The sequence below is a fragment of the Podarcis muralis genome, chromosome 15, assembly GCF_964188315.1.
Source record: "Podarcis muralis chromosome 15, rPodMur119.hap1.1, whole genome shotgun sequence".
NCBI lineage: Eukaryota > Metazoa > Chordata > Lepidosauria > Squamata > Lacertidae > Podarcis > Podarcis muralis.
In genome coordinates, this window is record NC_135669.1 from 31,853,471 (window position 1) to 31,880,731 (window position 27,261).

Below are 27,261 nucleotides of genomic sequence, written 5' to 3' on the forward strand. Positions count from 1 at the left end.
GCATGGAAGTTTTTAACAGAACAGCTCAGAGGATTGTGGGCAAAGGATCTGGCCCCTCCTAGTCAAGTAGGTCTATCTACATTTCTGGCCTTTGGCAGACTACATCAGAGTCTATTGCCTCCCTCCTTGGTAAATATATTGGCAGTGTTTGCACACCGTGCTAGGACACTGTAGCACCTCATAACTGAATTCCATAATTCCATAATTCTGGTGTCACGTACAAAAAAGAGATCTGTGTGTATCTGACGGATTACATCTGCTAGTGGGTTGGAGCAGAATAAGCAGTGCTTGTTAAATAAGTAGAGAAAATCACAGAAGGAAGGAAGGAAGGAAGGAAGGAAGGAAGGAAGGAAGGAAGGAAGGAAGGAAGGAATTCAGTCTGGCTCTCTACAAGGGGATCATTCTCTGGTGTAGTGCACAATCTCTTTAGAAATACAGCCTGAAGAAATTAAGGAGAATATTTTTATTTTTATGACATTTATATCCCACCTTTTCTCCAAAGAGCTCAAGGTGGCATAAAAACCTCTTGCCTTCAACATTTAATGCTGCCTTGTTTTCTTTTCAGTGAACTGTAAAAACCTCAAGAAGTCTTTCTTTGTTTGTTTGAGAGCGGGATAAAAATTATTTAAATCAAATGAATAAATAGCGTACTGTACTTTAGTGGCACAGCCCACCTTCAATATGTACGTTCTCTGCATCTACCAGGACTCCGGTTTCATTGTGAGTTTCTCGGTAGCCATGCTTCATTTCCTGGGTCACATTGCTGGGGCTCAGTTTCGACACTTGGGTGCTTCTGCGAAAACTTGGCAGCTCTGAGGTTCTGGATTTTGGGCCAGCCCTGGAAAAATAAATCAGGAGATGGCAGCCCCCCAAAGAGGTTTTCCTGCCTAATCCCTGCTGGTCTGCCCTCGAAACTATGAATATTGTGGATAAAGTTGTAGCTTTGTGACAGAGTTTCTACTCTGGATGCAGAAGGTTCCAGGTTCAATCTATGGCATGTCATAAATCAGATCTTTATGGAGAATCATGTGGACTAGCGTCTCACTTTTAGTGAAAAACAGCCATTTTTGCAAGCCATTTCTCCATATGCACTTTCGTTTGTCACTTTCACTAATACATGCTTCTTTTTTTGGCACACATTTACTTGCTTTGCAAGCTGGCTTGCAAAATTTTGACACATGCAAATTTCAAAGGTGATTGCATTTGTGTTCCCATCACATTTCAGGAAGTCTGGATTCAGCAGATTCACCTTTAAGCGTAAACGGAACCAAATTTTCCCGTCATCCTTCCTTCTGACTCAGTCATCCCCAGTCCCTTCTCTATTTCCACTTGCACAACAGCAAACTGATAGTGCTTTTCCCCTCCTTGGTTGGCAGCTTTAGAATCCAAGTCTGCTTATTTGACTGCTTATTTTATCCAGCTCCAGACAGACTCAGATTCAGCTGATGCACCAGTCACCCTGTGTTGATTAAATGCATCTTGTATCTTTAAAGATGGATTTTACTAAGTTGGCAACCCTAATAAGCAGAAGCACTAGGGCCATCTGGTGTATTTGGCAGTCTAGTAAGGTCATGTTTGTTAGGGACATTTATGCTTGTGACATATAGTAATTTTAAAACATTTATCAAACCTCTTTATTCTATTCTGTCCTTTTAAAAGTTGTGCTTTTAACCCACTTGGATTGAAAACTTAAGTTAGTCCCTAGTCCCTATTGAGACGAAGTCGGAGAGTGTCAAACTTGCAAATGCATTCCAAAATGTTTCTTCCTCCTGTGCCCTATTGGGGAAGGCAGGAGCTCTGGAGAGACCTAAGGGCTCCTTTCATGGACACCCACTTAGCCAATACGTATAGGAAGATCCTAAACTCTGCATTCATTGGATTTCAAGGGCAAATATAGACACATTTATTTTCTTTAGTTAACAGTGAACTGCAGGAGAAGCAGCTTAACCTACTTCAATTCCTGGATGGGCGACCTTCGATATTGCAGGTTTAACACACCCTTAGCAAACGTGTTGTTGATCTGAAAAAAAGAGAGATGTGGAGATGAGAACCTCGCTTAAAACTATTCTATGTACTAAACAACACAAATCCAGTTAAAGTCCTTTCCAGGTACATGTAGTATTTTCCAAGTTTACATGTGATCAACTTCTGGGTCCCTGAGAGAAATGCTCTTTTCGGTTGACCTTCTACTGAGTTTTCATTGTGAGGCTAGAAAATCCCTACTAGTTTGGTGAAAAATGAAAAAAGCCTCCAGATATGATTGATTCTGTACAAAACGTCCCACAAAACACATAGCTTTGTTGTCTGAAGGACAAGGCATAAGGCATTCCATGGATGGAAGCTAAACAAACAGGCTGTTGGATCTCCGTGCTGGCGATGGGCCCAGCATCCTCCATCACACCTTGAGAGCAGAAGGCTAGTTCAAGGGAATGTAGAACAGGGTGCGTAAATTCGCACACCGTTCTGTCATCCAATGCTGAACTGCCACCCCTCAGCATCCACCACCTGAGGCAACCTCCTCGCTCCGCCTATTGGAAGGGATGAAGGGGAAGCAGCAAGAAAAGTCTAAAATCATCTCCAACAGAAAGAGAAAAAAGGGTGACAAAAGGGGTCACAGAAAGAGAAAGAGTGAAAGGGGTGTCAGATGGAGGGAGACAGTTATGTGGAGAGAAAAGGGGGTGTCAGAGAGGGAGAGAAGGAGGATCAGAAAGAATTATACACAGAGAAAAAGGGGTGTTAGAGAGAAGGTGTCTCAGAAAGGGCAAGAGAGAAAGGGGTGTCAGAATGAGGGAGGGAAAGAGAGAAAGGGAGAGAAGGGGTGCCCAGGTTTTGTCTCTGAGCCCACTCACACTGGCTATGAGCCACTGCCACCATCATGGGCGTAGCCAGGACTTATGTTAGGGGGGCAGAACCGAGCTATGTGAGATGTGATTGGTTAAGTATTTTTATTTATTTACTTGATGGAGGAGTGCAGCTGCCTCCCCCCCCCCACTAGACCCTTGGCCAGCATGCAGCCCTTGACAGCTTACCACGCTGTCCTCAACTGGGGGCAGGAAATCAAAGTTCCCACTGCTAGTTCAAAACGTGGGGCGGCCCTTCTGGGCTGCTACGGTCTGGTAGCTCCTTCACGAGGCCCAGCCAGGCGGCCCCGTTGAGCTGCAGCTCCTCCCTTTGACTTCCTGGGGCCTACCCTGTCTCTTGTTTTCAGGCAGGGCCTGGGATTGCGCACTGAATGTTCTCCTGGAAGAGGCGGCCTGCCAGAGAGCAGGGGTTTTGAACCCTGGCAAACTCGGGTGACCGCCACCCCTTGGCACGCAAACCTCTGCTCTCGCCTAACCTGTTCCAAACAGGGACCTTTGGACCCTCCCCAAGGCTGTTCCTGATTTAGGCGAGCGTGTCAGAGGAGTTTGCGACACGAGGGGAGAAAGAGCAGCAAAGGAGGCAAACTTTCGTTCAGACACCCCTGCGATGGGTTTTCATGTTGTGAAAGAGCAGCTGAAAATGCAGGCCGGGAGCCATATTCTGAAATGGCCTGCCTTAACCCTCGTTGCCATGGCAGCCAGCTGGGAGCATGACCACAAGCCAAGGAGGATGGGCGGCTCCTGTACTTCTGCTTGGAGCGAGGAGACCTCTGAGGCTCGCATGCATCCCTTATCTGGTTCAGTTCTGATATGCAGAACTGGCTCTGTTACAGGTGCCACATAATACCTGTTCCACATTTGTCAATCTTTAAGTGTGGCGGCACCTGAACTTTGGAACTCCCTGCCTCTTGATCCCAGGCAGACGGATCCTTCGCTGTACTCATTTCGGTGCCTGTTTTGTTTAGACAGGCCTACCCAGATACAGTGGTACCTCGGGTTACATATGCTTCAGGTTACATACGCTTCAGGTTACAGACTCCGCTACCTCGGATTAAGAACTTTGCTTCAGGATGAGAACAGAAATTGTGCTCCAGCGGCGCGGCAGCAGCGGGAGGCCCCATTAGCTAAAGTGGTGCTTCAGGTTAAGAACAGTTTCAGGTTAAGAACGGACCTCTGGAACGAATTAAGTTCTTAACCTGAGGTATCACTGTATCTAGAATGCCAACATGTTCTTATTCTATTACTGGTTTTAGTTTTCTGAATGTTTTGGTTTTTTATTAGTAATTTTATTTATTCTTTTTTGCAAACCGCGTTGAGGTTTTTACATACCGGTTTCATAAATCCTAGGAAATAAAGAACAATCTATTGACAGCATTCGTGCCCCACCCATTAAGTTGAAAAGGTCTGACATGAATCAGTTCTAAGGCAGTCCCTGCCCGCAGCTTCACAATCTGAAAAAGGCAGGGCACGTGAGGAAAAAAGGAACAGAAGGGTGAAGGAGGAAAGCAAGCACAAAATAAGTACTTAAAGTTATGGCCAATGTCAGTGGAAGTTATAGTTCTCTTGGTCTTGGAATCTTCTTCCACACAACCATCAAAGGCGGAAGAGCTCTGCCGTCCTTGGCATATGGCAAGCTCATCAATGGACAGTGGCTAAGGTGGCAGAAACACCAAGATAGTAAGGCCTTACCCTTCTTGTCCCGTACATTAAAGGGAGGGGCAGTGGCTGCAATTACTCTCTATTGAGGAAAAGGGCACTCCACATATGCTCAGGGGCACTGCATCTTATCCTCTCCAGACCAGCAAACTTGGGGGGGCACCTTCTCTCACGTCAGCCCACCCTCACCTATGTGGTGTAGTGGTTAGAGCAGAGGTGCAGAACCTTTGGCTTCCAACTCCCATCGGCCCCAGTGCCAGGAATGCCAGTGGTCAAGGGGATGATGAAGTTCATTCCGAAAACAAACTAGTTATTGTTCTAGTCCATCAGGTCCCACAAGGATACTAATTCCTGCTCACATCTGTCCCTTTACAAAGCAAGCTATTTATTTCCTTTTAAAAAATTATAATAATGAGATGGTACCTTATCCTCTTACTCCTTTCTTTGGGCTCTAAAGAAAGGAAAGGAAATCACAGTGGAACTAAAACACCTGTGCTTAGTCTTTATATAAGGTATTACATGTGTAAAGACGGCATTTCGTTGCCAGGAGCAGAATAATCCAAATTAATTATAAGCCTGCCAGCTTCTGAGGAAGGCTGTATCTCAGGCATGACCAACTGAGGGGTGGGGAGAGGCTGCCTCCTGCATGCACGATTATGCAAGACTTTCCTGCATCTGCGGTAGAGGCATACATATTTGGTCTCTGTGTCTTGTTCCAGCCCTCCTACTCCTTGAGAAGGTACTGGGAGCTTATCTGCCAAGCCCTCCGGTTTGGTAGTGCTGTTGCTGAATGCCAGATCGGTTCATAATAAGGCCATGCTCATCCATGAAGCGGCTGGTCTGGCTTATAGAATCATAGAATTGCAGAGCCGGAAGGCACCCTGAGGGTCATCTATTCCAACCCTCTGCAATGCAGGAATTGTAGCTCAGGAATCCCTGACAGGTGGCCATCCAACCTCTGTTTAAGAACCTTCAGTGAAGGAGTGTTCCGCTGTCAAGCAGCTCTTACCACCAGAAAGTTCTTCCAAATGTTTATTTGGAATCTCCTTTCTTCTCACTTTGCTCCCGTTGCTCGGTCCCAGCGCCTGCCAACCTAGCAGTTCGAAAGCACCCCCGGGGGCAAGTAGATAAATAGGGACCGCTTTCTAGCGGGAAGGTAAACGGCGTTTCCGTGTGCGGCTCTGGCTCGCCAGAGCAGCGATGTCACGCTGGCCACGTGACCCGGAAGTGTCTCCGGACAGCGCTGGCCCCCGGCCTAACCCCAGAGTCTGCCAAGACTGGCCCGTACGGGCAGGGGTACCTTTACCTTACCTTTACCTTCTTCTCACTTGAAGCCATTGGTTTGGGTTCTACCCTCTGGAGCAGCAGAAAACAAGCACACATAGGCCCTGGTGCAGTGTGCCGCTCTAATATGGCTTTTGTAATCCTAGTAATCCTAGTGTATGGTTGCCATATTTCAAAAAGTAAAAAACCAGGGCACCCCGGAAGTTGTTGAGCCTTTCGTAGACAAACCCCCAAGTTGTTGAGGTTTGCCAAAGAAATGCGATTTTTCGATTGACTTGCCTAAGATCCAGGACAAAGCGCTGCCTTTTGAAAAAGTCCCCCCAGACGACAATTCCATCCTTGAAATCTGGACGTATGGCAGCCCTATTGTAAATATGAGCTTTTTCCGTTCTTTGCTACTGTGGATCATGACATACATTAAGGTTGGCATAACTTAATATGAGTAAAGATTCCCATTATGAACTTTTTTGACCCTGGTACCAGCCTTATCTCCAGCATGCCCTGAGCTCATAATACTTTATGTAAAGATCAGCATATGTGACCTGGTGACCAGCAAAGTTTAATCTACACCTCCTGTGAAAGAATGGTTCCCAACTAGATAATGCTAAAATAACTTTAAGGCAGGAAACAAACAAGGAAATCTACTTTAGTCATTGCTCACTATGGTTATATTCTTTCAACATTCAGTTAAGCAAAATAAACAAAATGGGAAATAGGCAGCAAATTCAAAGAAGAGACAATAGAACAATATAAATATTGGAATTAGAAGAATTGCTCATTTCAGAGTCCTCCTCCCTTCTCCATTAGAATGCAGTGAAGCATTTCTTCCCTTGACATTAGTGTGGGTCCTGTGGCAAAACTGTCACACTCACTTTCTTTAGGCTTTAGAGAACAGGGATTCTGTTACTCTTCAGAGCAAGGTGTTTATGTACTGTAGTATTTGCTGCCTTCTTAAATGGTAATTTGGCTATCCGAAGCAGCATTTATATACTCTGTCACTTTCATTTCATGTAATAAAGCAATTTTTCTTTATTTCTTTTGCATGAAAACTTTTTGTGGGCATAAGGTTAAGGGCAGACACATATTCATAACGAGCACCCGTCATATTTCTAGCAAAAGATCCCAAACCTCTTGGTAGTGTGTGTATAACTACACACACACCCATGTGCATTCAGTCATACACACCGTATGAAACACTCGCATAAACCAAACATCCTCATTTGGCCTCTGCCTTTCACCTTCCGCTTTTGCTATCTTACATACCTTGCCTCCTCAAGGTTTTTTGGACCTGGGTTAGGCTGTTTTGCGTAAGAGGCTATTCCCCTTTTTTCTCCCTAGGGAAGAGCTCACCTGTAGCCTAATAATAGGAAATGGAAATCTCAATTTAGCATCATCATGAGTTAGGATTGGGTGGCCACTGCAGTGAATTAGCAGAACAGTTCGTTGCAACATTAAAAGCGTGTCAATTCATGAAACAGAACAGGCACCGCAAGTAATTTTGCCTGAGGCAATGATGCCACAGGGGGAATAGCAGAGCTCTACAGAGCAGCAGCAATGACATCATCTGTCAGAACACACATGGAATAGACAGACTCCCTTTGCTCTGGCAAGGGAACCCAGCAATAACAAGCCTTTCAAATTTCTTTCTGGCAGATTAGCCTGGGCCCTCAGCCAGCCTTTGCCAAGTTAGTGCTCTTCTGATGTTGGCCCACATTTATCATCAGACCTCGTCTTGCTTTAATTTATTGTATGTCGGCTGACCCGGGAGCCTTCTTGGTTGAAGAGCTGGGTACAAAGGCTCTTTTTAAACTAAATAATAAATAAATATAAATATGCAAACTTCCCAAAGCATAGCACAAGGCTGCACACACGCCTGTTTTTCAAGAAGGAGTTTTGCAGGCTGCAGATCTTTGCAGTGGAATAGAACAAATGCTTGCAACTCAGCCTCAGTGAAATTTTCACTGCATGAGCGATGTTGCTTTGGAATCAGGGGCCACAAATGTTCTTGGGCCTGCCGTCTGAAGATTGTGAAGTAAGATGAAAGGTGAGATAAGCGAGCATGTGCAGAGTGCCTTTCGCAAATTGCTCAACCCACCAGGTCAGATCAGATCAGATATGCCTCCAAAGCCTGCTGCCCCATGTGGTCAGTTGTACCACTGCAGCTTCTTAGTGAAGAACCCCACCCCTCCAGATTGACCCCACCCCTTAGTGAAGAACCCCACCCCTCCAGATTGACTCCGCCCAGGCTTGTGGTTGGCTCCACCCACAGAAGCTTGAAGGATTACGGTAAATGTGGGTTTCCTGTCATCAGTGAAGCTTTGCTTGGCTAACGTGACCCAACGTGTGTTGGGTTTCTAGTTTTACTGGTTGGTCCAGACTCTCGGCTCGTTCTCAGTCCTGCCTTTTAGTGTGTGCTGATTCCGATTGCTCTTTGGCGCTCAGTGCTGGTTGCCAGCTCCTTACTTGCTCCAAGCTGGTCTCACGGCCTCCCCTTTGTACACCCAGTGGCCTCTCTAAAGGTAAAGGGACCCCTGACCATTAGGTCCAGTCGCTCATCTCGCTTTATTGGCCGAGGGAGCCGGCGTACAGCTTCCGGGTCATGTTACCAGCATGACTAAGCCACTTCTGGTGAACCAGAGCAGCGCACGGAAACGCCGTTTACCTTCCCGCCGGAGCGGTACCTGTTTATCTACTTGCACTTTGACGTGCTTTCGAACTGCTAGGTTGGCAGGAGCAGGGACTGAGCAACAGGAGCTCACCCCGTCACGGGGATTCGAACTGCCGACCTTCTGATTGGCAAGTTCTAGGCTCTGTGGTTTAACCCATAGCGCCACCAGCGACCCAATGGCCTCTCTAGGGTGGCTAAATAGGAAGGATCTGGTATCTACTGACTGAGATGCACCAATGGTCCGACTTGGCATCAGGCAGATTCCTCCGCTTCTATTTAAATCAGCCCATTGTTCAGAACCATGAGGACTGGAATCTTAGCTTATATTTATGCAAAATGCTGTAGCTCAATAGCAAAGCTCCTGCTTTGCATGCAGAAGGTCCCAGCTTCGATCCCCAGTGGCATCTGGGAGAGTCTTCCTCTCTGAAACCCCGGAAAGCCCTTGCTGCCAGTCAGTGTAGACAATACTGAGCTAGATGGACCCAAGGGTCTGAGTATAAGGGGGCGCCACCAGCAGTTGTGTTTGGGAATTTGTTGAACCATTCCCAGTATAAGCAGAAAACCAAAGGAGTTTGTCCACATTGTCTACAAAGGCACTATCACGAGTGCTAAAACCTTCCGTTTCAAAAAGGTGAATCTGTTCAGTGCTTTTCTTCTAGAAAAAGTGGTTCTGGCACTGCATATCCTTGGGTACCCCCAGGGGGGGAAAGCACTGGATCTGTTGTTAAAGCTGAGTCAGAGAAAGAGCAAATATATTTAAAAGAAAATATAATTACATGTTGTTCTGCTAACAATCTTGTCATCGCTTCCCTGGAAACTGAAAATGCTGGATGGGGTAACAAGGGTCACAGAGAGCCATGCAGCATTAGTGACCAATTTGCAATGATGAAGAGGCCATAATTAAAACGATGTTGTTAGATCTCTGTGATCTGTGCCATGCAGAGGCTGCCTAACCTTTAATTTGAAAGGTTGTGGAGTGGCACCTGACAACCCTTGTCGGTTCATCAATGAAAATAAGGATGTTCTTGCGCTCTTAATACAGCTGCCTCCAAAGTTGATAACAAAGTGACTAAAACAATTTGTGTTTTTGATTGCTGGCAAGGGGCATAAGAAGAGCCTGTTGTGTCAGGTCAATTGCATATCTAGTCCAACATTCATTCATTCATTTATTGCATCTATATTCTGCCCTATGCCCAGAGGTCTCAGGGCGGCTCACAGAACATCCTGTTCTCACAGTGGCCAACCAGATGCCTCTTCTGGGAAACCCACAAGCAGGACCCTGAGCACAAGAGCCCTCTCTCCTCCTGTGGCTTCCAGCAACTGGTATTCAGAAGCATTGCTTTTTGCAGGTGTAGAGGAGGCAGAGCATAGCCATCACGACTAGTAGACATCAATAGAGCTTTCCTCCAGGAATTTGACCAATGCACCTTTAAAGTCGACCAAGTTTGGTGGCCATTGCATTGCTGCCTCCTGTGGGAGAGTTCCGCAGTCTTAATTCTGTGATGCATGAAGGAATTTATTTTATCTGTCCCGAATCTCCTAACCTTCAGCTTCATTGGATTTCCACAAGTTCTAGAGTTAGGCAAGAAGAAGAAAACATCCTCTCTGTCCACTTTCTCCATGCCTTGCATAATTTTATAAACTTCTATCATGTCACTTTTTACTCACCTTTCCCCTGAACTAAAAAGTCCCAATTGCTGCAACCTTTCCTCATCACAGGGGAGTCATTCTCTCTCCCTGATCCTTTTGGTTGCCCTTTTCTGAACCATTTTTCATGTCCTCAATTTTTTTTTTTTTTTTGAGGTGAGGTGACTAGAAACCAGGGCACTGACTTACACCACCCTCTTTTGCTCAGTAATGTTTGCACTGCCTGGCAGTGGCTCTCAAGCGTTGGGGGCTGAAAGCTTTCCCCAGTCCTGTCTGCTGCCCAAGCAACAGCAGGAAGCAGAATGGTGCTGCTGGTAGCATTGCAGCCTGTTGTAAAAGGATGTTGCGCACCCACAGCCAAGGGTTGTGGAGGTCACATTTCTCCAAATGATTCTATCAATGCCCCGCATCCGCTCCATCCCTCAGGAAGGTGAATCACATCAAGAGATAAAATTCCTTGGTGGTCAACAAGCTGCTAATAAGCAAAAGTCTTCAAGGATGAGATTGCTATCTTGCCTTGTTGTTCTGCTGGTATGTCAGCTGAAACATGAGTGTGGTTAGCAATGCATCAGAGATGCGGTCATAGGACCTGGCCAAGGAGAAACGGAGGAGCCTCTCTTGGAACAAGGAAAGCCCTCATTTTAATTTAATTTTCTGTTTGTGCAGGAGGAAATGGAGGGTGCTCATCACCTCTGCTCTGCCCCGTCACATGGGGCAATGCAAACGAGTGCTGTGATGTCACTGCATTTTCCCCAGTCCACTTCCAACAGCTGTTAAGGGCATGAGAAGAGCGGCTGGATCAGGTCAATGACCCTTCTAGTTCTGCATCCTGTTCTCATGGCGGCCAACCAGATGTATCAATGTGAAACCCGTAAGCAGCGCCTGAGTGCAATTGCAAAAGCCTCAGCGCCTAGGGCTTGCCGATCAAAAGGTCGGCGGTTCGAATCCCCGCGGCGGGGTGCGCTCCCGTTGCTCGGTCCCAGCGCCTGCCAACCTAGCAGTTCGAAAGCACCCCCGGGTGCAAGTAGATAAATAGGGACCGCTTACGAGCGGGAAGGTAAACGGCATTTCCGTGTGCAGCTCTGGCTCGCCAGAGCAGCGATGTCACGCTGGCCACGTGACCTGGAAGTGTCTCCGGACAGCGCTGGCCCCCGGCCTCTTGAGTGAGATGGGCGCACAACCCTAGAGTCTGTCAAGACTGGCCCGTACGGGCAGGGGTACCTTTACCTTTACCTTTAACCAGCAATTAGGGGACGCGGGTGGCGCTGTGGGATAAACCACAGAGCCTAGGACTTGCTGATCAGAAGGTCGGCGGTTCGAATCCCCGTGACGGGGTGAGCTCCCGTTGCTCGGTCCCTGCTCCTGCCAACCTAGCAGTTCGAAAGGACGTCAAAGTGCAAGTAGATAAACAGGTACCGCTCCGGCGGGAAGGTAAACGGCGTTTCCGTGCGCTGCTCTGGTTTGCCAGAAGTGGTTTAGTCATGCCGGCCACATGACCTGGAAGCTGTCTGCGGACAAACGCCGGCTCCCTCGGCCCATAGAGCGAGATGAGTGCCGCAACCCCAGAGTCGGTCACGACTGGACCTAATGGTCAGGGGTCCCTTTACCTTAACCTTTAACCAGCAATTATTTAGAGGCATCTTCTGCCTCCCACAAAGGACCTAGAACAGGCATCCCCAAACTTGGCCCTCCAGCTGTTTTGGGACTACAATTGCCATCATCCCTGACCACTGGTCCTGTTAGCTAGGGATGATGGGAGTTGTAGTCCCAAAAGAACTGGAGGGCCAAGTCTGGGGATGCCTGATCTAGAACATAAGAGGACCCATGCCCACCAACATTTCTCCAATGAAAATAGGGACGTCCTCTTCCATAATAACAATTATTATTACTTTTTTTATTTATATCCCACCCATCTGACTGGATTGCCCCAGACACTCTGGGCAGCTTCCAACATATATAAAAACATAATAAAACATTAAACATTAAAAAAAACTTCAGATGTCTTCTAAAGGTTGTATAGTTACTTATTTTCTTGGCTCAGGGATCGCGTAACTCCATGCCCCCCAACATTTCTGCAATGAAAACAGGGACGTCCTAAGGAAAAGCGGGACATTCTGGGATCAAATCAGAAACTGGGGTGGTTTCTGTAAATCCAGGACTGTCCCTGGAAAATAGGGATAGTTGGAGGGTCTGGGAACGTGAGTGCTGGTTCAAGGCCAAAGGCCCATTGGTCCAGCATCCTGTTCTCACAGTGGCTGACCAGATGCCTCTGCTGGGAAACCCACGAGCAGGACCTGAGCACAAGAGCTCTCTCCCCTCCTGTGGTTTCCAGCAAGTGGTAGTAAAGGTAAAGGGACCCCTGACCATTAGGTCCAGTCGTGACTGACTCTGGGGTTGCGGTGCTCATCTCGCTTTATTGGCCGAGGGAGCCGGTGTACAGCTTCCGGGTCATGTGGCCAGCATGACTAAGCAGCTATTCGCGAACCAGAGCAGCGCACGGAAACGCCATTTACCTTCCCGCTGGAGTGGTACCTATTTATCTACTTGCACTTTGAGGTGCTTTTGAACTGCTAGGTTGGCAGGAGCAGGGACCGAGCAACGGGAGCTCACCCCGTCGCGGGGATTCGAACAGCCGACCTTCTGATCGGCAAGTCCTAGGCTCTGTGGTTTAACCCACAACGCCACCCGCGTCCCTTCCAGCAAGTGGTACTCTGAAGCATTTCTGCCTCTGACTAAAGCAGAGCATAGCCATTGTGGCTAGCAGCCATTAATAGCCCTCTCCTCCATTAATGGTAATGGGAGACAATGACACTGGTGACTCAATGACATCACACCAGGTGTTTCACAAAATAGCTGGGAGGGGGAACAGGGATGGGAGGAAAAATGACTGGGCTGTTGCTTTTATGGGTGGCCATGCACTGGCTGTGAAACATGCCATTCTGCTGTGAGCCACAAGGCTCTTCAGGCATCAAAACTTGCATAAATGACGTAAAGCGTGCAAAACAGGAAATGGCCTTAGTCAGACTACTGGCCCATCTAGCTCAGTGTTGTCTTCTCTGACTGGCAGCGTCTCTCCAGGAGTTCAAGGAGGGGTCTCTCCCAGTTGAAAATGGAGATGGCAGGGACCATAGCTGTCAACCTTCCCTTTTTTTTTGCGGGAAATCCCCTTATTCCAGCACCGTTTCCCGCTGCTTCCCGCAGCTATCCCGGATTGTTAGCTATCCCGTAGACTGTCCCTGGGACAGGTGAGGCTGCTGATCCCTTATTTTCAAATCTGAAAGTTGACAGCTATGGCAGGGACATCTTCTGGAGGCAGTAGAGTGTTGTAATATGATTTCACACAGCTGCTCAAGGGGTGACGGACAAGGAAGAAGATCTTGGTGTCATGGTGCTGGCTCAATGAAGATATTGACCCTGTGCAGGTCAGATTTTGAAAAGGCAAATTCCCTGCTAGGGATCATTAGTAAAGGAATGGAAAATAAAACTGCCAATCGCACAGCGCTGTTAAACTAAACTTTGGTGCAACCATGTTTGGAATACTGCATACCATCAGTGCTTTTTTCAGCTAGAGCACACAGGAGCATAGTTCCGGTGCCTCTCAGGTGGGTGCTGTTGCGGGCCAGTGCTCCCACCCCCTTCACCTGCTTCTTGCCTTTCTGTATTTCTGAGAAGCCCAAAATGAATATTTCAAGTCAAAATGGAAGCTGGCCGGTGTGTGCGAGTCTATACAGTGGTACCTCTGGTTACGTACTTAATTCGTTCCAGAGGTCTGTTCTTAACCTGAAGCACCACTTTAGCTAATGGGGCCTCCTGCTGCCGCTGCACGATTTCTGTTCTCATCCTGAAGCAAAGTTCTTAACTCAAGGTACTATTTCTGGGTTAGCGGAGTCTGTAACCTGAAGCGTATGTAACCCGAGGTACCACTGTACTTTTTAAAAGATCTATGACTTCACCTAGCTCCTAGCCGCGATTGGTCAAGCTACAGGGCAGGGCCAATTTGCATTTCCTCTTCTTCAATCCGTCTCCCATGTAGTGGCAGAGGCTTTCAGCTTTCCAGCCAGGCCTCTACTGTTGCACACACGTGCATTTGCACGAGGGCTCTTCTAAACTGCCCCAGCCATCTGCCTCAATCTACTTTTTTTAAAAATAAAGTTTTTTTATTTATACAACAAGGAAAAAAAACCCAAATACCAAATTACACACAAATTACAAAAGTAACCATAGACACATAATTTTCTTAGCAAACAATAAAACATCTATTGGTCTTAACACTAAAGACCCAACCTCCCGTCTATTTCATATTTCAAATTCATATTACTTATTGCCAATACACATTTTTTTTCATAATTAAACTTATTCTCAATAAATCTAATTTCTTATATCTACCTTGAAACTATTACTGAAGTTCCTCGAATGCTGCAACAGAATTTAAACTACTATATTTATTTTTCAGATATTCTTTGAAAACCTCCCATTTAGAAACAAATTCCTGTTTTGATTTATTCTTTATTTTTTCTGATAAACCATCTAATTCGGCATATTCTGTCAGCTTTTGGATCCAATCTTGTATAGAGGGGATTTCATTACTCTTCCATTTTGCTGCGATCAAAACTCTTGCTGCCGTCGTCGCATATAAAAAGATACCCTTCCTCTTTTGTGGAATATCCAAATCTGTTATTCCTAGGAGGTAGGCCTCTGGTTTTTTATTGAAAGAGATCTTTAGCATTTTTTGCAGTTCTGCATGTATACTCTCCCAGAATACCTGTATTTTCCTACATGTCCACCACATATGGTAGAATGTTCCTGAGTCTCTCATCTGCTTCAATCTAAGAGAACAAGGTATGTAGGGGCACATTTATTTGACCTGCACCCCAATCAGGGGTGATCCCCAAACCTGCTAGGGACATAGCTTGCCGTAGTTTTTAGCACCACTGGCGGTGAACACAGCTGTTGTCCAAACTGCATTTGTTCAGGGCTGCCCCGAATCACCAGGCAACATAATAATAATAATAATAATTATACCTCACCCATCTGGCTGGGTTGCCCCAGCCACTCTGGGTGGCTTCCAGCACATATAAAAACATAATCAAACATCAGACATTAAAAGCTTCCCAATACAGGGCTGCCTTCGGATGTATTCTAAAAGGAGTACAGGAAACTGACTTTGACGGGCCATTGGTCCAACCCAGAAAGGTCTTCTTACGCTCTTATGATCAGCCCTGCTAGCTTGTGCACATGCTAGATACATCCTTTTGTCCCACAGGAACTGCAGGTGCCCACCCTGCTTGCTTTGCCAACTGGCCCACTTGGAAGAGGTTCTCATGCCTTGATTTAGAAACTTTGAAGCATCTCTGTTGGTCTGAGTTATGGGTTCAAATTCCGATGAGATCTATTAGCCCAAATTAAAGGCTTAGTTATCCAACTGATGTGGCATGCGGAATGAATACAGGAAATCCTGGATAGGCAGAGAAGCTTGCGAAAGCAGCAGAAGCTAATAATGGTATTGAACTGGAGGCGTAATCCATCTGCATATCAACTCAATCTACAGATCAAGCCATGTCAGGGAGGCCAGAGTTCAGTTTACCAGGCAGCCAGTCCCTCATTCAATCCCTGGTATCAGCTAAAAGCAGGGGGTGTCTATGGGTGTTATGGCGCCTGTGAAGGCATTTAGTGGTGCCCCTGGGTAGGTACCCCAGACTCTAAGCTTTCTTTAAACAGTAAGTCAGTAGCCCTCCTAGAAATATAGTTATGGGGCAAAATGTACAGGTACCTTTTAAGTTATTCCTCCCAAACAAGAGTGGTGTGGCTACCTCGTATATTTTTCCTGGTACAGTGGTGCCCCGCAAGACGAAATTAATTCGTTCCGCAAGTTTTGTCGTCTAGCAAATTTTTCATCTTGCGAATTATTATTTAGACAAAGGAAACAAAGTCGTGAGACGTTTTCGTCTTGCGAAGCAAGACCATAGGGAAATTCGTCTTGCGAGGCAACTCGAAAACGGAAAAACCTTTCGTCTAGCGAGTTTTTTGTCTTGCGAGGCATTCGTCTTGCGAGGTACCACTGTACTGAGAAATGTGCTCTCTGTTATTATTAGAAAGCAGCAGCATCACAACAGTGTGTGTGTGTGTGTGTGTGTGTGTGTGTGTGTGTTCTCCATAACCAAGACGAGCAGGACATAGCTATTTCCTATGGTCAGCATGAGGTCATTAGAGTGGTTATCTCTCTAACACCATGCTCCCCATGGCAGCCATTTTGTGTTATGCCATGCCCCCTCCCTGGCAGCCATTTTGTGACGTGCGTCCCCAGCACACTCTCAACATTTGAAATGTGCCCACTAGTCCAAAAATGGTTAGAGACCCCTGGTTAATATATCTCAGTTTCAAAGCAGGTGATGAAGAAAGGCTGTTTTCTGCCTGTGGCCCTGTGGGACCGGTGTCAGTCTCAGAGTGGGAAATCCTAAACCAGGTGGATGAGCAAGCAGACTTGTGAGGCTGCTCTGAATGCTGTCATTCTAAGTGTGAACAGGGGGCACGTTTGCCAGTGCAAATGGGTCAAGCTGATTCAAGCCAGCCAGTCAAGCCACACATACAACAAGGGAGGAAGCAGAAGCTTTTATGACACGCTGACACACCATGAGATGAGGGGAGAAACTTATCAGAGATTCATTAGGATAGTGGCCATACTCTGGGACTGAAAGAATTTGCTCCCAATGTTCCTTGCCCTTCTCCCCTGTCAATTTCAGTGTAGGATATTCACCAGACATCCTCTGAATATTTGGATATTTCCTGAACAACCACAATACTATATTGAAAGCTCCTGAATATTTGTGCATTTCCCAAATAATCACGAAACATTTGATGCTGGTCTTTGGCATCCAATATACTGGACGTATCTGAATATGTGGATATTTCTTGACTAGTCTGACATCAAAATACGCTGAAATTGACAATCTGAGATCTTGTCACTGACTATTGACAGTTGTCAATACCTTTGAAAATCAAGTTTTTTGTTATCTTTATAGTTAAATGTTCACAAATTCTATTTCAGATTTGAAAAAAAAACTGACACCCAACGTTTGAACAGCAGGCTAAAACGTTGCTGCATTTGGCATGGTTGCATAGATATCATTTCACATTTAGTACATGCAACGGATAGTGAAACATCATGCTTACCATATATTCCAGCTTTGTGGCCTCACTGCTGGAACTTTCCAAAGTCGAGACTCTGTAGCTTGTCATCAACTGAAGTAAAAAAATGGATTTCATGGTGGAAGTTGTTCCTTTCATGGTTGTGGTCAGCTGCTGTAGAGATGGCAGACTGGTGAATTGGGTTAGCTGTGGTGGAGAAGATGGCATGGCTGAGGAGATCTGAGGAGGTCTCAGCTTTGTGGTAGGAGAAGCTGAGGTTGCAGTTCTGGTTAGGTGCTGCACAGTTGCAATTGGACGAGTTACAAACTTCTGTTTTGTGGCTGAACTTAGCTGGGTAGGAGAAGGCCACTTGGTGGCTGGGGTTATTGGTTGTCCAGAAGACTCCTCCATTGCTGAGGGGCTATGTTGAGGCATCAACGGCTTCACATCTGAAGTTAGCTGGTGAGGAGATTCCAGTTTTGTAGTCATGGTTGGCGGAGGCAATGGTTCTGCAGCCAAGGTAAGCTGCTGTGGAGCCATCCATTGTACGAGCAGGTCCAGCTGAGTGGACCTCAGTTTTGTGCTTAAGGTGGGCTGCTGTGGCGAACTATTTTGCGTCACTGAAATTAATGGCGGCAATGAAGTCTCTGGATTGGACTTCTCAGTGGTTGACAGAGGAGAACCCATCTTGCTCTGAGATGAGGCCTGAGGTGACACCGACTTCAGGGGTACTGTGGGCTGCTGAGAAATGATCTCATTTATGGTTGAGGTGTGAGGAACAGTCCTGAGAAACGCAAGGCCTTTTGTAGGTGTGGTTGAATTCCTCAAGAGCTCTGCCTTACTCCCACTGTTTGCTAATGTAAGATCGGAGAACTCTGTTGGGGTGGGGACATGTCCACATTATTAACCAAACCAGTTTAGGCTCCCTCCCCTCCCAGTTATGGAAAGGCAGCATACAATTAAATCAATGTTACGCTCTCATTCAAAGAAGGCACAGATAAAGCAAAGGGCCTTACCTAGAAAACAGCGCAGGAGAGTGAAGACAGTCGCTACCAGCAACAAGAGGAGGAATCCGCTGAGGACTTCCACAAAGCAAATGCAGCACCGTTGCACCTTCCTCTTGCGCTGCGGAAAGAGGATCCAGAAATAGCCATTTGACTCTGATACGTAATAACTGCCTGCACTGGATCAGACCAAGGGTCCATCTGTTCCGGTACACTGTCTCCAACAGGGGACAGAAACCAAAACAAAGGAGAGAAGGCACATTCTAGTTTATCAATGCCCTTCTTAAAATTTAGTGTGGAGAACGGGACTTCACCTGATCCCGATGATGATGATGATGATGATGATGATTTCATTGAACACCTTCTAAACCACTGTCTCAAGGCAATTTACATATGATATAATTAAAAACAGTTTAAAACACACATGCACATACCCAAAACCAAATGCATTTAAAACAAGACTAAAATCGTAGTGTAGTGGTTAGAGTGTCAGAATGGGGCCTGGGAGACCAAGGTTCAAATCTCAACTTGGCCATTAAGCTCACCGGATGACCTTGGACCTGTCACCATCTCTCAGCCTAACCTCCTTCACAGGGTTGTTGTGAGTGTAAAATGGTGAAGGGACATATCCACACACTGAAGTTACCTTTTGGTAATGGAACTGCACCATTCTGACGTCTTGCAGAGTAGTCACGTTGCTGGCAGAGGTAAACCCACCTGAAATGCAGTAAATAGATATGTGCCCAGTCTTAAAACATTAAGTCTTGATGGCAAATTTTGTTGGGTGGCTTTGGATGCACAGGGAAGTATTAGAGGCGCTTGGAGTGTTACTCAAATCATTAAAACGTTTGCAATCTCAAAGTAGTTTGAGCTAAACAGCCCTTGGAGGGTAACCAGAGGGGTCAGAATGGGACCTGAGAAAGCCCAGGGTTCAAATCCCCACTTGGCCATGAACCTAGCGGCCAGTCACTGCCTCTTAGCCAAATCTTCCTCACAAGGTTGTTGTGGGGATTAAATTATCGAATCATAGAATTGTAGAGCTGGAAGGGATCCCAGGGTCATCTAATTCAACCCCCTGCAATGCAGGAATGCGGAGGGGGAGAACCATATATACCATCTTGAGCTCCTTGGAGAAAATAGGTGTGCTATAAATGGAATGAATGAATGAATGAATCATGGCAGCGTTAGTGGCTAAAGGCACCTTCTATCACCTTTGGCCGCAAAACAGCTCTTGGGTCCAGTATGGAGCAAGACATGCCTTTCTGCCTTCAGTTCCAATTAAAACAAAACAAAACAGCAAAAAGAGATCTACAACCTCTCCTGGACAATGACAGTTCTCTTTCTCAAGCTCTGGGAGGAAGACCTTTCATTGCCTACAGACAGCCACCCAATCTTAAACAACTCCTAACCCACAATAATACTACAACCAGACTTAACACGGACACTGGCACCAGAGCCTGCAGTAAACCCAGATGCCAACTTTGCTGCCACATACACCCGGACAACACCATTACTGGCCCCACACATACCATCTCGGGACTATTTAATTGCTCATCATCTAACATTGTGTATGCCATCAAATGCCAACAGTGCCCTTCAGCTCTCTATATTGGACAAACAGGCCAAACCTTACGCCAAAGAATAAACGGACATAAATCTGACATCAAGAATCACAAGACAGAGAAACCAGTAGGAGAACACTTCAGTCTCCCAGGACATTCTATACAAGATCTCAAAGTAGCTGTTTTACTACAAAGGAATTTCAGAAATAGACTGGAAAGAGAAGCTGCTGAATTGCAACTCATTACCAAACTTAAAACCATGGAGAGACCTGGTCTGAACAAAGGCATTGGATTCTTATCTCAGTATACATGACAAAGCCATTTTTCACCTTCTCACCCCTTGCTTTTTCCTGTAAGACCTATTGCAGTCGTTAAGAGTCGTCAACAGGCTCATCACAGCTATCTGCCAATCACCCATTCCCACCACCCTTCTGAGTAATACCCCTCCCCACCTTCTCACTATATAGAAGGATCTGGCAACTTCTGTTTCAGTGTATCTGAAGAAGTGTGCATGCACACGAAAGCTCATACCAAGAACTAACTTAGTTGGTCTTTAAGGTGCTACTGGAAGGAATTTTTTTTGTTTTGACTATGGCAGACCAACACGGCTACCTATCTGTAACAGCAAAAAGAGAGAAAGATTTGATTTACATGATTTATTGAATTCCTGCACCAGGATTCATTCAGATGAACCCTGAAATGGCTTTGAAACAGTAAACAACTGCATCATAACATTTCATCACAGTTACAGCATACGTTGCCTAATGAACAAATCACCATCAAAACAATTTTAATTGATAAAACAGTTTTAAAAGATAGATTTGAATGCCTTTATGTGATGTACAGGAGACGGAGAGTCTCTGAAGCCTGAGCAGATGTAGTGACGCTGGAAAAATAAATTAAGTTCGTAGTTTAATGTGAGAACTACCAAATTTGCACTTTGTACGTGAACCAGAACACAGGAACCCTTAAAAATCCACACTTTCCAGCTAGAGTTCCCGGAAAGGGAAGGGAAATGTACCAGAAGCATCCAAAAGGGAAAGAATCTCACCAAGATGCATCTATTAGTGAAAATGGTGTAAAAATAATTGCATTATATTAGGAACTTGGGGTAAGATCTGCTGGCAAGGTCTCCATCAACCTTCATTCCAAGGAAAATGAACTCTGGGAAACCACACCTGCAATCCCTGGGGTCTCTCACTGCTGGAAGATTGAGGTTTTGCATAACAATAAAGTTAAACCAGACAAAAGGAAGGAAAGACTGGGAGGTTTGGGGAGCAGTTGTTGCCTTGGAACAGGAATGAAAGAAGCACAGTGTGCATTTAGGGCAGACATAGGCAAACTCGGCCCTCCAGATGTTTGGGACTACAATTCCCATCATCCCTGACCACTGGTCCAGTTAGCTAGGGATGATGGGAGCTGTAGTACATATGGAGGGCCGAGTTTGCCTATGCCTGATTTAGGGTGTGTTCACGCTGTCTCTTTAGGGCACAGTGAAGTTGCATCTGCGCAGCTTCTTTAGTGCCAGATTGGTTTCCATCTACGTAAACAAGGGGTTGGGGGGGGGGGTCGATGCCTTTGCCCTGTGCAAAGGCTTCAGGACTCCCATCAGTCTGCTGGTTTTGAGAAACTAGGCATCGAACAGCAGCAAAAGAATGGAAATCCTTCTTCACCCAGCAGGTAGTTAAACTCTGGAACTCCTTCCCGCAGGATGGCTTTAAAATGCAGGCTATTAAGACCACACTTCACACAATGGTCTATGGGTGTTTGCTTCTGATTTCTTCTTGCTTTTCACTAGTTTTTAACATTTTGTGATGTTATGCTTTTATATTGTTGTAAACTGCTGTGATAAACAGTATACTTATGATACAGCAGTATATAAATATTTTCAGGGCATTTTTTCTGGGGGTACGCTTACCCCTAAACATTTTGCGAATCTTTGTACTTTTATCCATTTACTGTATTTATTTTCCCCGATTTGAACTATAAAATGGTGGTTTCTTGAGTCAAAATGAGAGTGCCCCTAAACATTTTTTAAAGGGGAAAAAAGCACTGAATATTTTTATGAATGAATGAATAGGATTGGACCAACAGTGCTTTTGAATCCCAGTTGCCAGAAGCCACAGAAGAGGAGAGGCTCTTGCAGACCCTCCAAGTGTCCCTATTTTCCTTTTTCCATTGGAGAAATGTTGGATGGTATGGAGTTATCCGGCTCCCCCGAGCCATCTGAAGGCAATCCTGTAATTTGAAAATAGGGGAATCCTACCATACCCGCCAACGTTTCTCTAATGAAAATAGGGACATCCTAAGGAAAAGTGGGACATTCCGGGATCAGATAAAATGGCTTTTCTAAATCAGGGATGTCCCTGGAAAATAGGGACACTTGAAGAATCTGGGAATGTGAACATAGCCTTAATCAGGACAGGCAAAATATGATTACAGCCCTGGGCTGGATTGCGTGCTTTGCGTTCTGCTCTAGGGCTTATTGTGCCTGCAGCTTTATAGCTACACGTGCAGAGTTATCGATCAATTCTTAATAATTAGCACCCGATGCGGAGCCTGTTTGCTAATCTTACTTACGCATTTCCTGACACCCAAAGCCATTTCCTGTTTGTCGGCCAAGGTTGCCAGGTCTCATGATGCCCATATTCATTTAATTAATTTAGCAAATATTTAATTTAATTTACAATCTAAATGAAACATTTCATTTAATTAAATATTTACGGTAATCTATCTACAGAGCTCACGTTTGTTAAAAAAAATACAACAACATGAAAAACAACTTCCCCCCTTTCCCTTTCTCTTTTAAATTATTTCCTCACTCTTTCTCTTCCCTTTCCCCCTTTCTCCCTACTCTTGCGCTCTCTCTCTCTCTCTCTCTCTCTCTCTATTTCTCTTTCTTTCCTCTCTTCTCATTTTGGTTTGTGTTTTTATTTAGATTAACGCTTTAGTTTTGACCGAAAAGATATTTGACAATGATATTTGTATTCCCTTCTACAAATTCTAATAAAAATTATTTTTTAAAACTACACGTTACCAAAAAAAACCAAAAAACCAATACAAGCAACAATAAATAGCAGGTGGTTTTTAAAAAGTCACAGAATCATAGAGTTGGAAGGGACTCCAAGGGCCATCTAGTCCAACCCCCTGCAATACAGGAATCTCAGTTAAAGCATCCCTGACAGATGGCCATCCAACCTCTGCTTAAAAACCTTGGGGGTGGGGAGGAAAGTCTGAAACTGGAAGGACGGACACTGCAGAAATTAGCCCCTCCAAACATTTAAAAAACACACTCCCTGCTAGGGACAAATCCCAGTGATTTGTCACAGGTAGGTTCCAGGAAATCAGAAGTGCCCTTGTTAAGCAGAGACCCCTGGAGCAAATGTCTTACCTTCCAGACCAGGTCGGGAGGTGCGGCAGTCACCAAAGATCTATTGAATGTCCTGCAAGATGAAGTGGTAAAATTGCTGCTTGGTCTGTTGAGAACAACAGCCCCCCCTCAGCTGGAAAAACTCCCCAGGATAATGGTTCAAAAGGTCACTGCTTTGAATGAGATACCAATCAGCAACTGGCAGCCCCACTGGCAGCTCAGCGTATTGTTGCAAATGCACCTGTGCTTTCAGCTCCATTATTCACCTGGGAACAGGTGCATCCCGAGGCTGAGTAAATAATAACACAATAACGGGTCGATGTACACACTGGCAAGGAAGCACCCAAACTGAGGGCCCACCTGTGCTATACATTTAAGACAGTAGCATACCACTTGAAATGGTCATGGATCCCCATCTCAGCTCCTGGAAACTGAAGTTTGATGGGGGCCACCCTGGGTGGGAAGTAGGGAAATGCTGGTCTGCCAGAATGAGAGAAAAAAGGAAAGATCCCAGGTGGGTCAAGCTATGTGTGGCAGAGCAACTGCAATCGCTCTCTTTAAGGCTTCTTGGGTAGAAAGCTGGGATATATTGCTTCAAAAATTAGGTTTTGATCCAGTAACCTTCCTGTCATCTAACGTGCATTCTAGCTGAAGGTTTATTTTCAGGATCTATTGGCCAAACGGGATACGGAAACAGTGATGGTATCTAGATTCTCCACAACCTATCCTGTCAAAAAGAACAAATTTGGAACTGAGAAAGATCTATGCCAGTGAAATATCCAGACACTGAAAAGCAACTTCCTGGAAGGGCGATATAAAGACATTCCCAAAGAACAGCGCCTGTGCAGCTGTGAATGTCAGCCAATTGAGGACCCCATTCATTGTATGTTGTACTGTAAGCTATATGAAATTCTGAGGGCTAAATACTTAAAGAAGGGCTAAATACCTAAAGAAGGGCTAAATACTTAAAGAAGGGCTAAATACATAAAGAAACCCCCTTCAGTGATATTGATAAAATCAATTACCTGCTGTCTAGCTCGAACAAGCCATTTATGTTCAGGGAAGTTTTTAATGGCTGATGTTTTATTGTGTTTTTAATTTTGTTGGAAGCCACCCAGAGTGGCTGAGGAAACCCAGTCAAATAGGCGGCATATTGGTAAAATAATAACAGCAGCAGCAGCAGCAGGCAGCAACACAGCGTAGTTTGCGCTAAAAGCCTCTCGACTCAGGAAAGCCCTAGAATCCTGTCTTGTGCCCTGAGTTTTCTTCCTTTTTCTGCCATTTGTATCGATCTGCCAAATATTTTAAAAATATTTTAATCATATGGTTTAAACCCCCAATTAGCTATGTATGCCACGAGTCCCATGGGGACTTCAAAATCTGGGCACAGCTCCCATTGGCTAATTGCAGTGCCGGGTTTCCTCTGCCTTCTTACGATTGCAGCATAGCCTATATTTCATTGAGTAACCTTCTTTGGAAGGGTGGTGCACTTTTCAAGGATGCACTTGCAAGTACACAAGCATCAACAACTTAATTCGTTAAAGGAGGACTGTATTTTGAATAGAGCAAGAGCGAAAGGCACAACTGACCCCTCTTACTTGCCCCTGAGATGCTAAGGTCTCTTTGACCTCCCACTTTGGAAGGAGCCTACTAGAAACATAGACTCATAGAATGGTAGAGTTGGAAGGGACCACTATCTTTTGCGCAACTCTCTCACACACAGCTCACCTCTTCATGGGTGTAAGCAGTCAAAGTCTTGCTGCCCTCCTCCCTTGGAGCTCAGGGTTTAAAGAGCCCTTTGCCCAAGTCTCAGAATCAGTGGTGGAGGGTGGTTCTGCCAAAGCCTCTTGCTGTCCTCCCTTAAAACTAGGGATTTAAAGAGCCCTTTGCCTGGGGTCGGGACGCGGGTGGCGCTGTGGGTAAAAGCCTCAGCGCCTAGGGTTTGCCGATCGAAAGGTCGGCGGTTCGAATCCCCATGGTGGGGTGCGCTCCCGTTGCTCGGTCCCAGCGCCTGCCAACCTAGCAGTTCGAAAGCACCTCCGGGTGCAAGTAGATAAATAGGGACCGCTTACTAGCGGGAAGGTAAACGGCGTTTCCGTGTGCTGCGCTGGCTCGCCAGATGCAGCTTGTCACGCTGGCCACGTAACCTGGAAGTGTCTCCGGACAGCGCTGGCCCCCGGCCTCTTGAGTGAGATGGGCGCACAACCCTAGAGTCTGTCAAGACTGGCCCGTATGGGCAGGGGTACCTTTACCTTTACCTTTTGCCTGGGGTCAGGGACGTGGGTGGCGCTGTGGGTTAAACCACAGAGCCTAGGACTTGCCGATCAGAAGGTCGGCGGTTCGAATCCCTGCGACGGGGTGAACTCCTGTTGCTCAGTCCCTGCTCCTGCCAACCTAGCAGTTCAAAAGCACCTCAAAGTGCAAGTAGATAAATAGGTACCACTCCGGCGGGAAGGAAAACGGCATTTCCATGCGCTGCTCTGGTTCACCAGAAGCGGCTTAGTCATGCTGGCCACATGATCCGGAAGCTGTCTGCGGACAAACGCCAGCTCCCTCAGCCAATAAAGCGAGATGAGCGCCGCAACCCCAGAGTCGGTCACGACTGGACCTAATGGTCAGGGGTCCCTCTACCTTTACCTTTTACCTTGCCAAGGGTGGATTTTCCAAAGCCTCTTGCTGTTCTCCTCATTTGGAGCTAAGGGTTTAGGGAGCCCTTTGACTGTGTCTTTTACAAGTGCCAAATAATATTCATTCTGCACTTGCAATAAATCAGTGATTCAGGGCAGTGGCAGCTACACTTTGGAACTCCTTGCTCATTGGTGTTAGGCAGGCACCTAATTTGTTCCAGATATTTTGCTCCAGAATGCCTATGCAGGCATGTAATTTTAGCCTGCAACCTCAATCCATTATTTTAGTGTTTTATAATTACTGGTTTTATTTCATATTATATATTTTTTTTAATGTCACTTGTTTTTTCCTGTATTTTTGATGAGCATCTTAGGATGTCTAAAATATAGGTCTGGTAATACATATGTACATTTTGTTAAACGTTGAGTGAGAGAGAGAACAAATGAGCAAACAAGAGGCTGTTGCCTAAAAATGCAGCTCAACGCTTGTGGGAGAGTGGCCAAAGCGAGTAATAGGTGCATCCTTGATACTTCAGGCAATGCAGGGGAAGGAGACTGGAAGCTCCTCAAAGCAAGATAGACTCGCTGGGGCTTTTATGTGGTGTCAGCTGCCACATCTGGTAAACTGGAGTGGGTTATGTCTAGCCTTGGCACAAAATCCTATGCTTGGATGGATGCAACAGACCTTCGGTCCCTCCAAGTTTTACGTTGCTACAAATAGTTCATCACATTTAATAGTGCTTAGTGGGTGGCGCTGTGGGTTAAACCACTGAGCCTAGGGCTTGCCGATCAGAAGGTTAGTGGTTCGAATACCCACAACCTGGTGAGCTCCCGTTGCTCTGTCCCAGCTCCTGCCAACCTAGCAGCTCGAAAGCACGAAGTAAAAGTAGATAAATAGGTACTGCTCTGGCGGGAAGGTAAACGGCATTTCCGTGCGCTGCTCTGGTTTGCCAGAAGCAGCTCAGTCATGCTGGCCACATGACCCAGAAGCTGTACACTGGCTCCCTCAGCCAATAAAGTGAGATGAGCGCTGCAACCCCAGAGTCATCCGCAACTGGACCTAATGGTCAGGGGTCCCTCTACCTTTAACCTTCTGCAGCAGTGGATTAACTAGGCTGTGTGGGTTGATTTTGTGTCGTGTGTGTGTGTGTGTGTGTGTGTGTGTGTGTGTGTGTGAAAGAGAGAGAGAGAGAGAGAGAGAAACTCTATGCACAAGCCAAATAAATGAAAACAAACAAGCAAAGCACGCCATGCTTTTACTATGCAAGCAAGCTGGCAGGTTTATTTACAGAATGTGAGTCAGCTTGCTTTCTGACATGCTTGGAAAGGGCACTTCTTGTGACACTGATGTCCTCCAGCACAAAATTTGGGAATAGTCATTCCAAAATAAGCACCAGAATATTTTTGCATCACATAGTTGGGTTGGGTGGCGTAATTAAGAGCAACAAATGTTGGAA

General features: G+C 45.8%; 1 protein-coding gene across 1 annotated transcript in view; it reads right to left on the reverse strand.

The window, feature by feature from the left end:
- The window catches only part of LOC114585775 (uncharacterized), a 33,374-nt gene extending 10,101 nt beyond the window's left edge, over positions 1–23,273 (reverse strand). The window contains exons 1-6 of the mRNA XM_028708651.2: positions 23,199–23,273; positions 18,892–18,962; positions 18,258–18,366; positions 17,287–18,116; positions 1,953–2,020; positions 675–838 (exon numbers count right to left, since the gene is read on the reverse strand). Of these exons, the coding sequence (XP_028564484.2) occupies positions 675–838; positions 1,953–2,020; positions 17,287–18,116; positions 18,258–18,366; positions 18,892–18,915 (1,195 nt within the window). The 5' untranslated portion in view covers positions 18,916–18,962; positions 23,199–23,273. The remainder of the gene's footprint in view (positions 1–674; positions 839–1,952; positions 2,021–17,286; positions 18,117–18,257; positions 18,367–18,891; positions 18,963–23,198) is intronic.
- Positions 23,274–27,261: the final 3,988 nt, after the last annotated feature.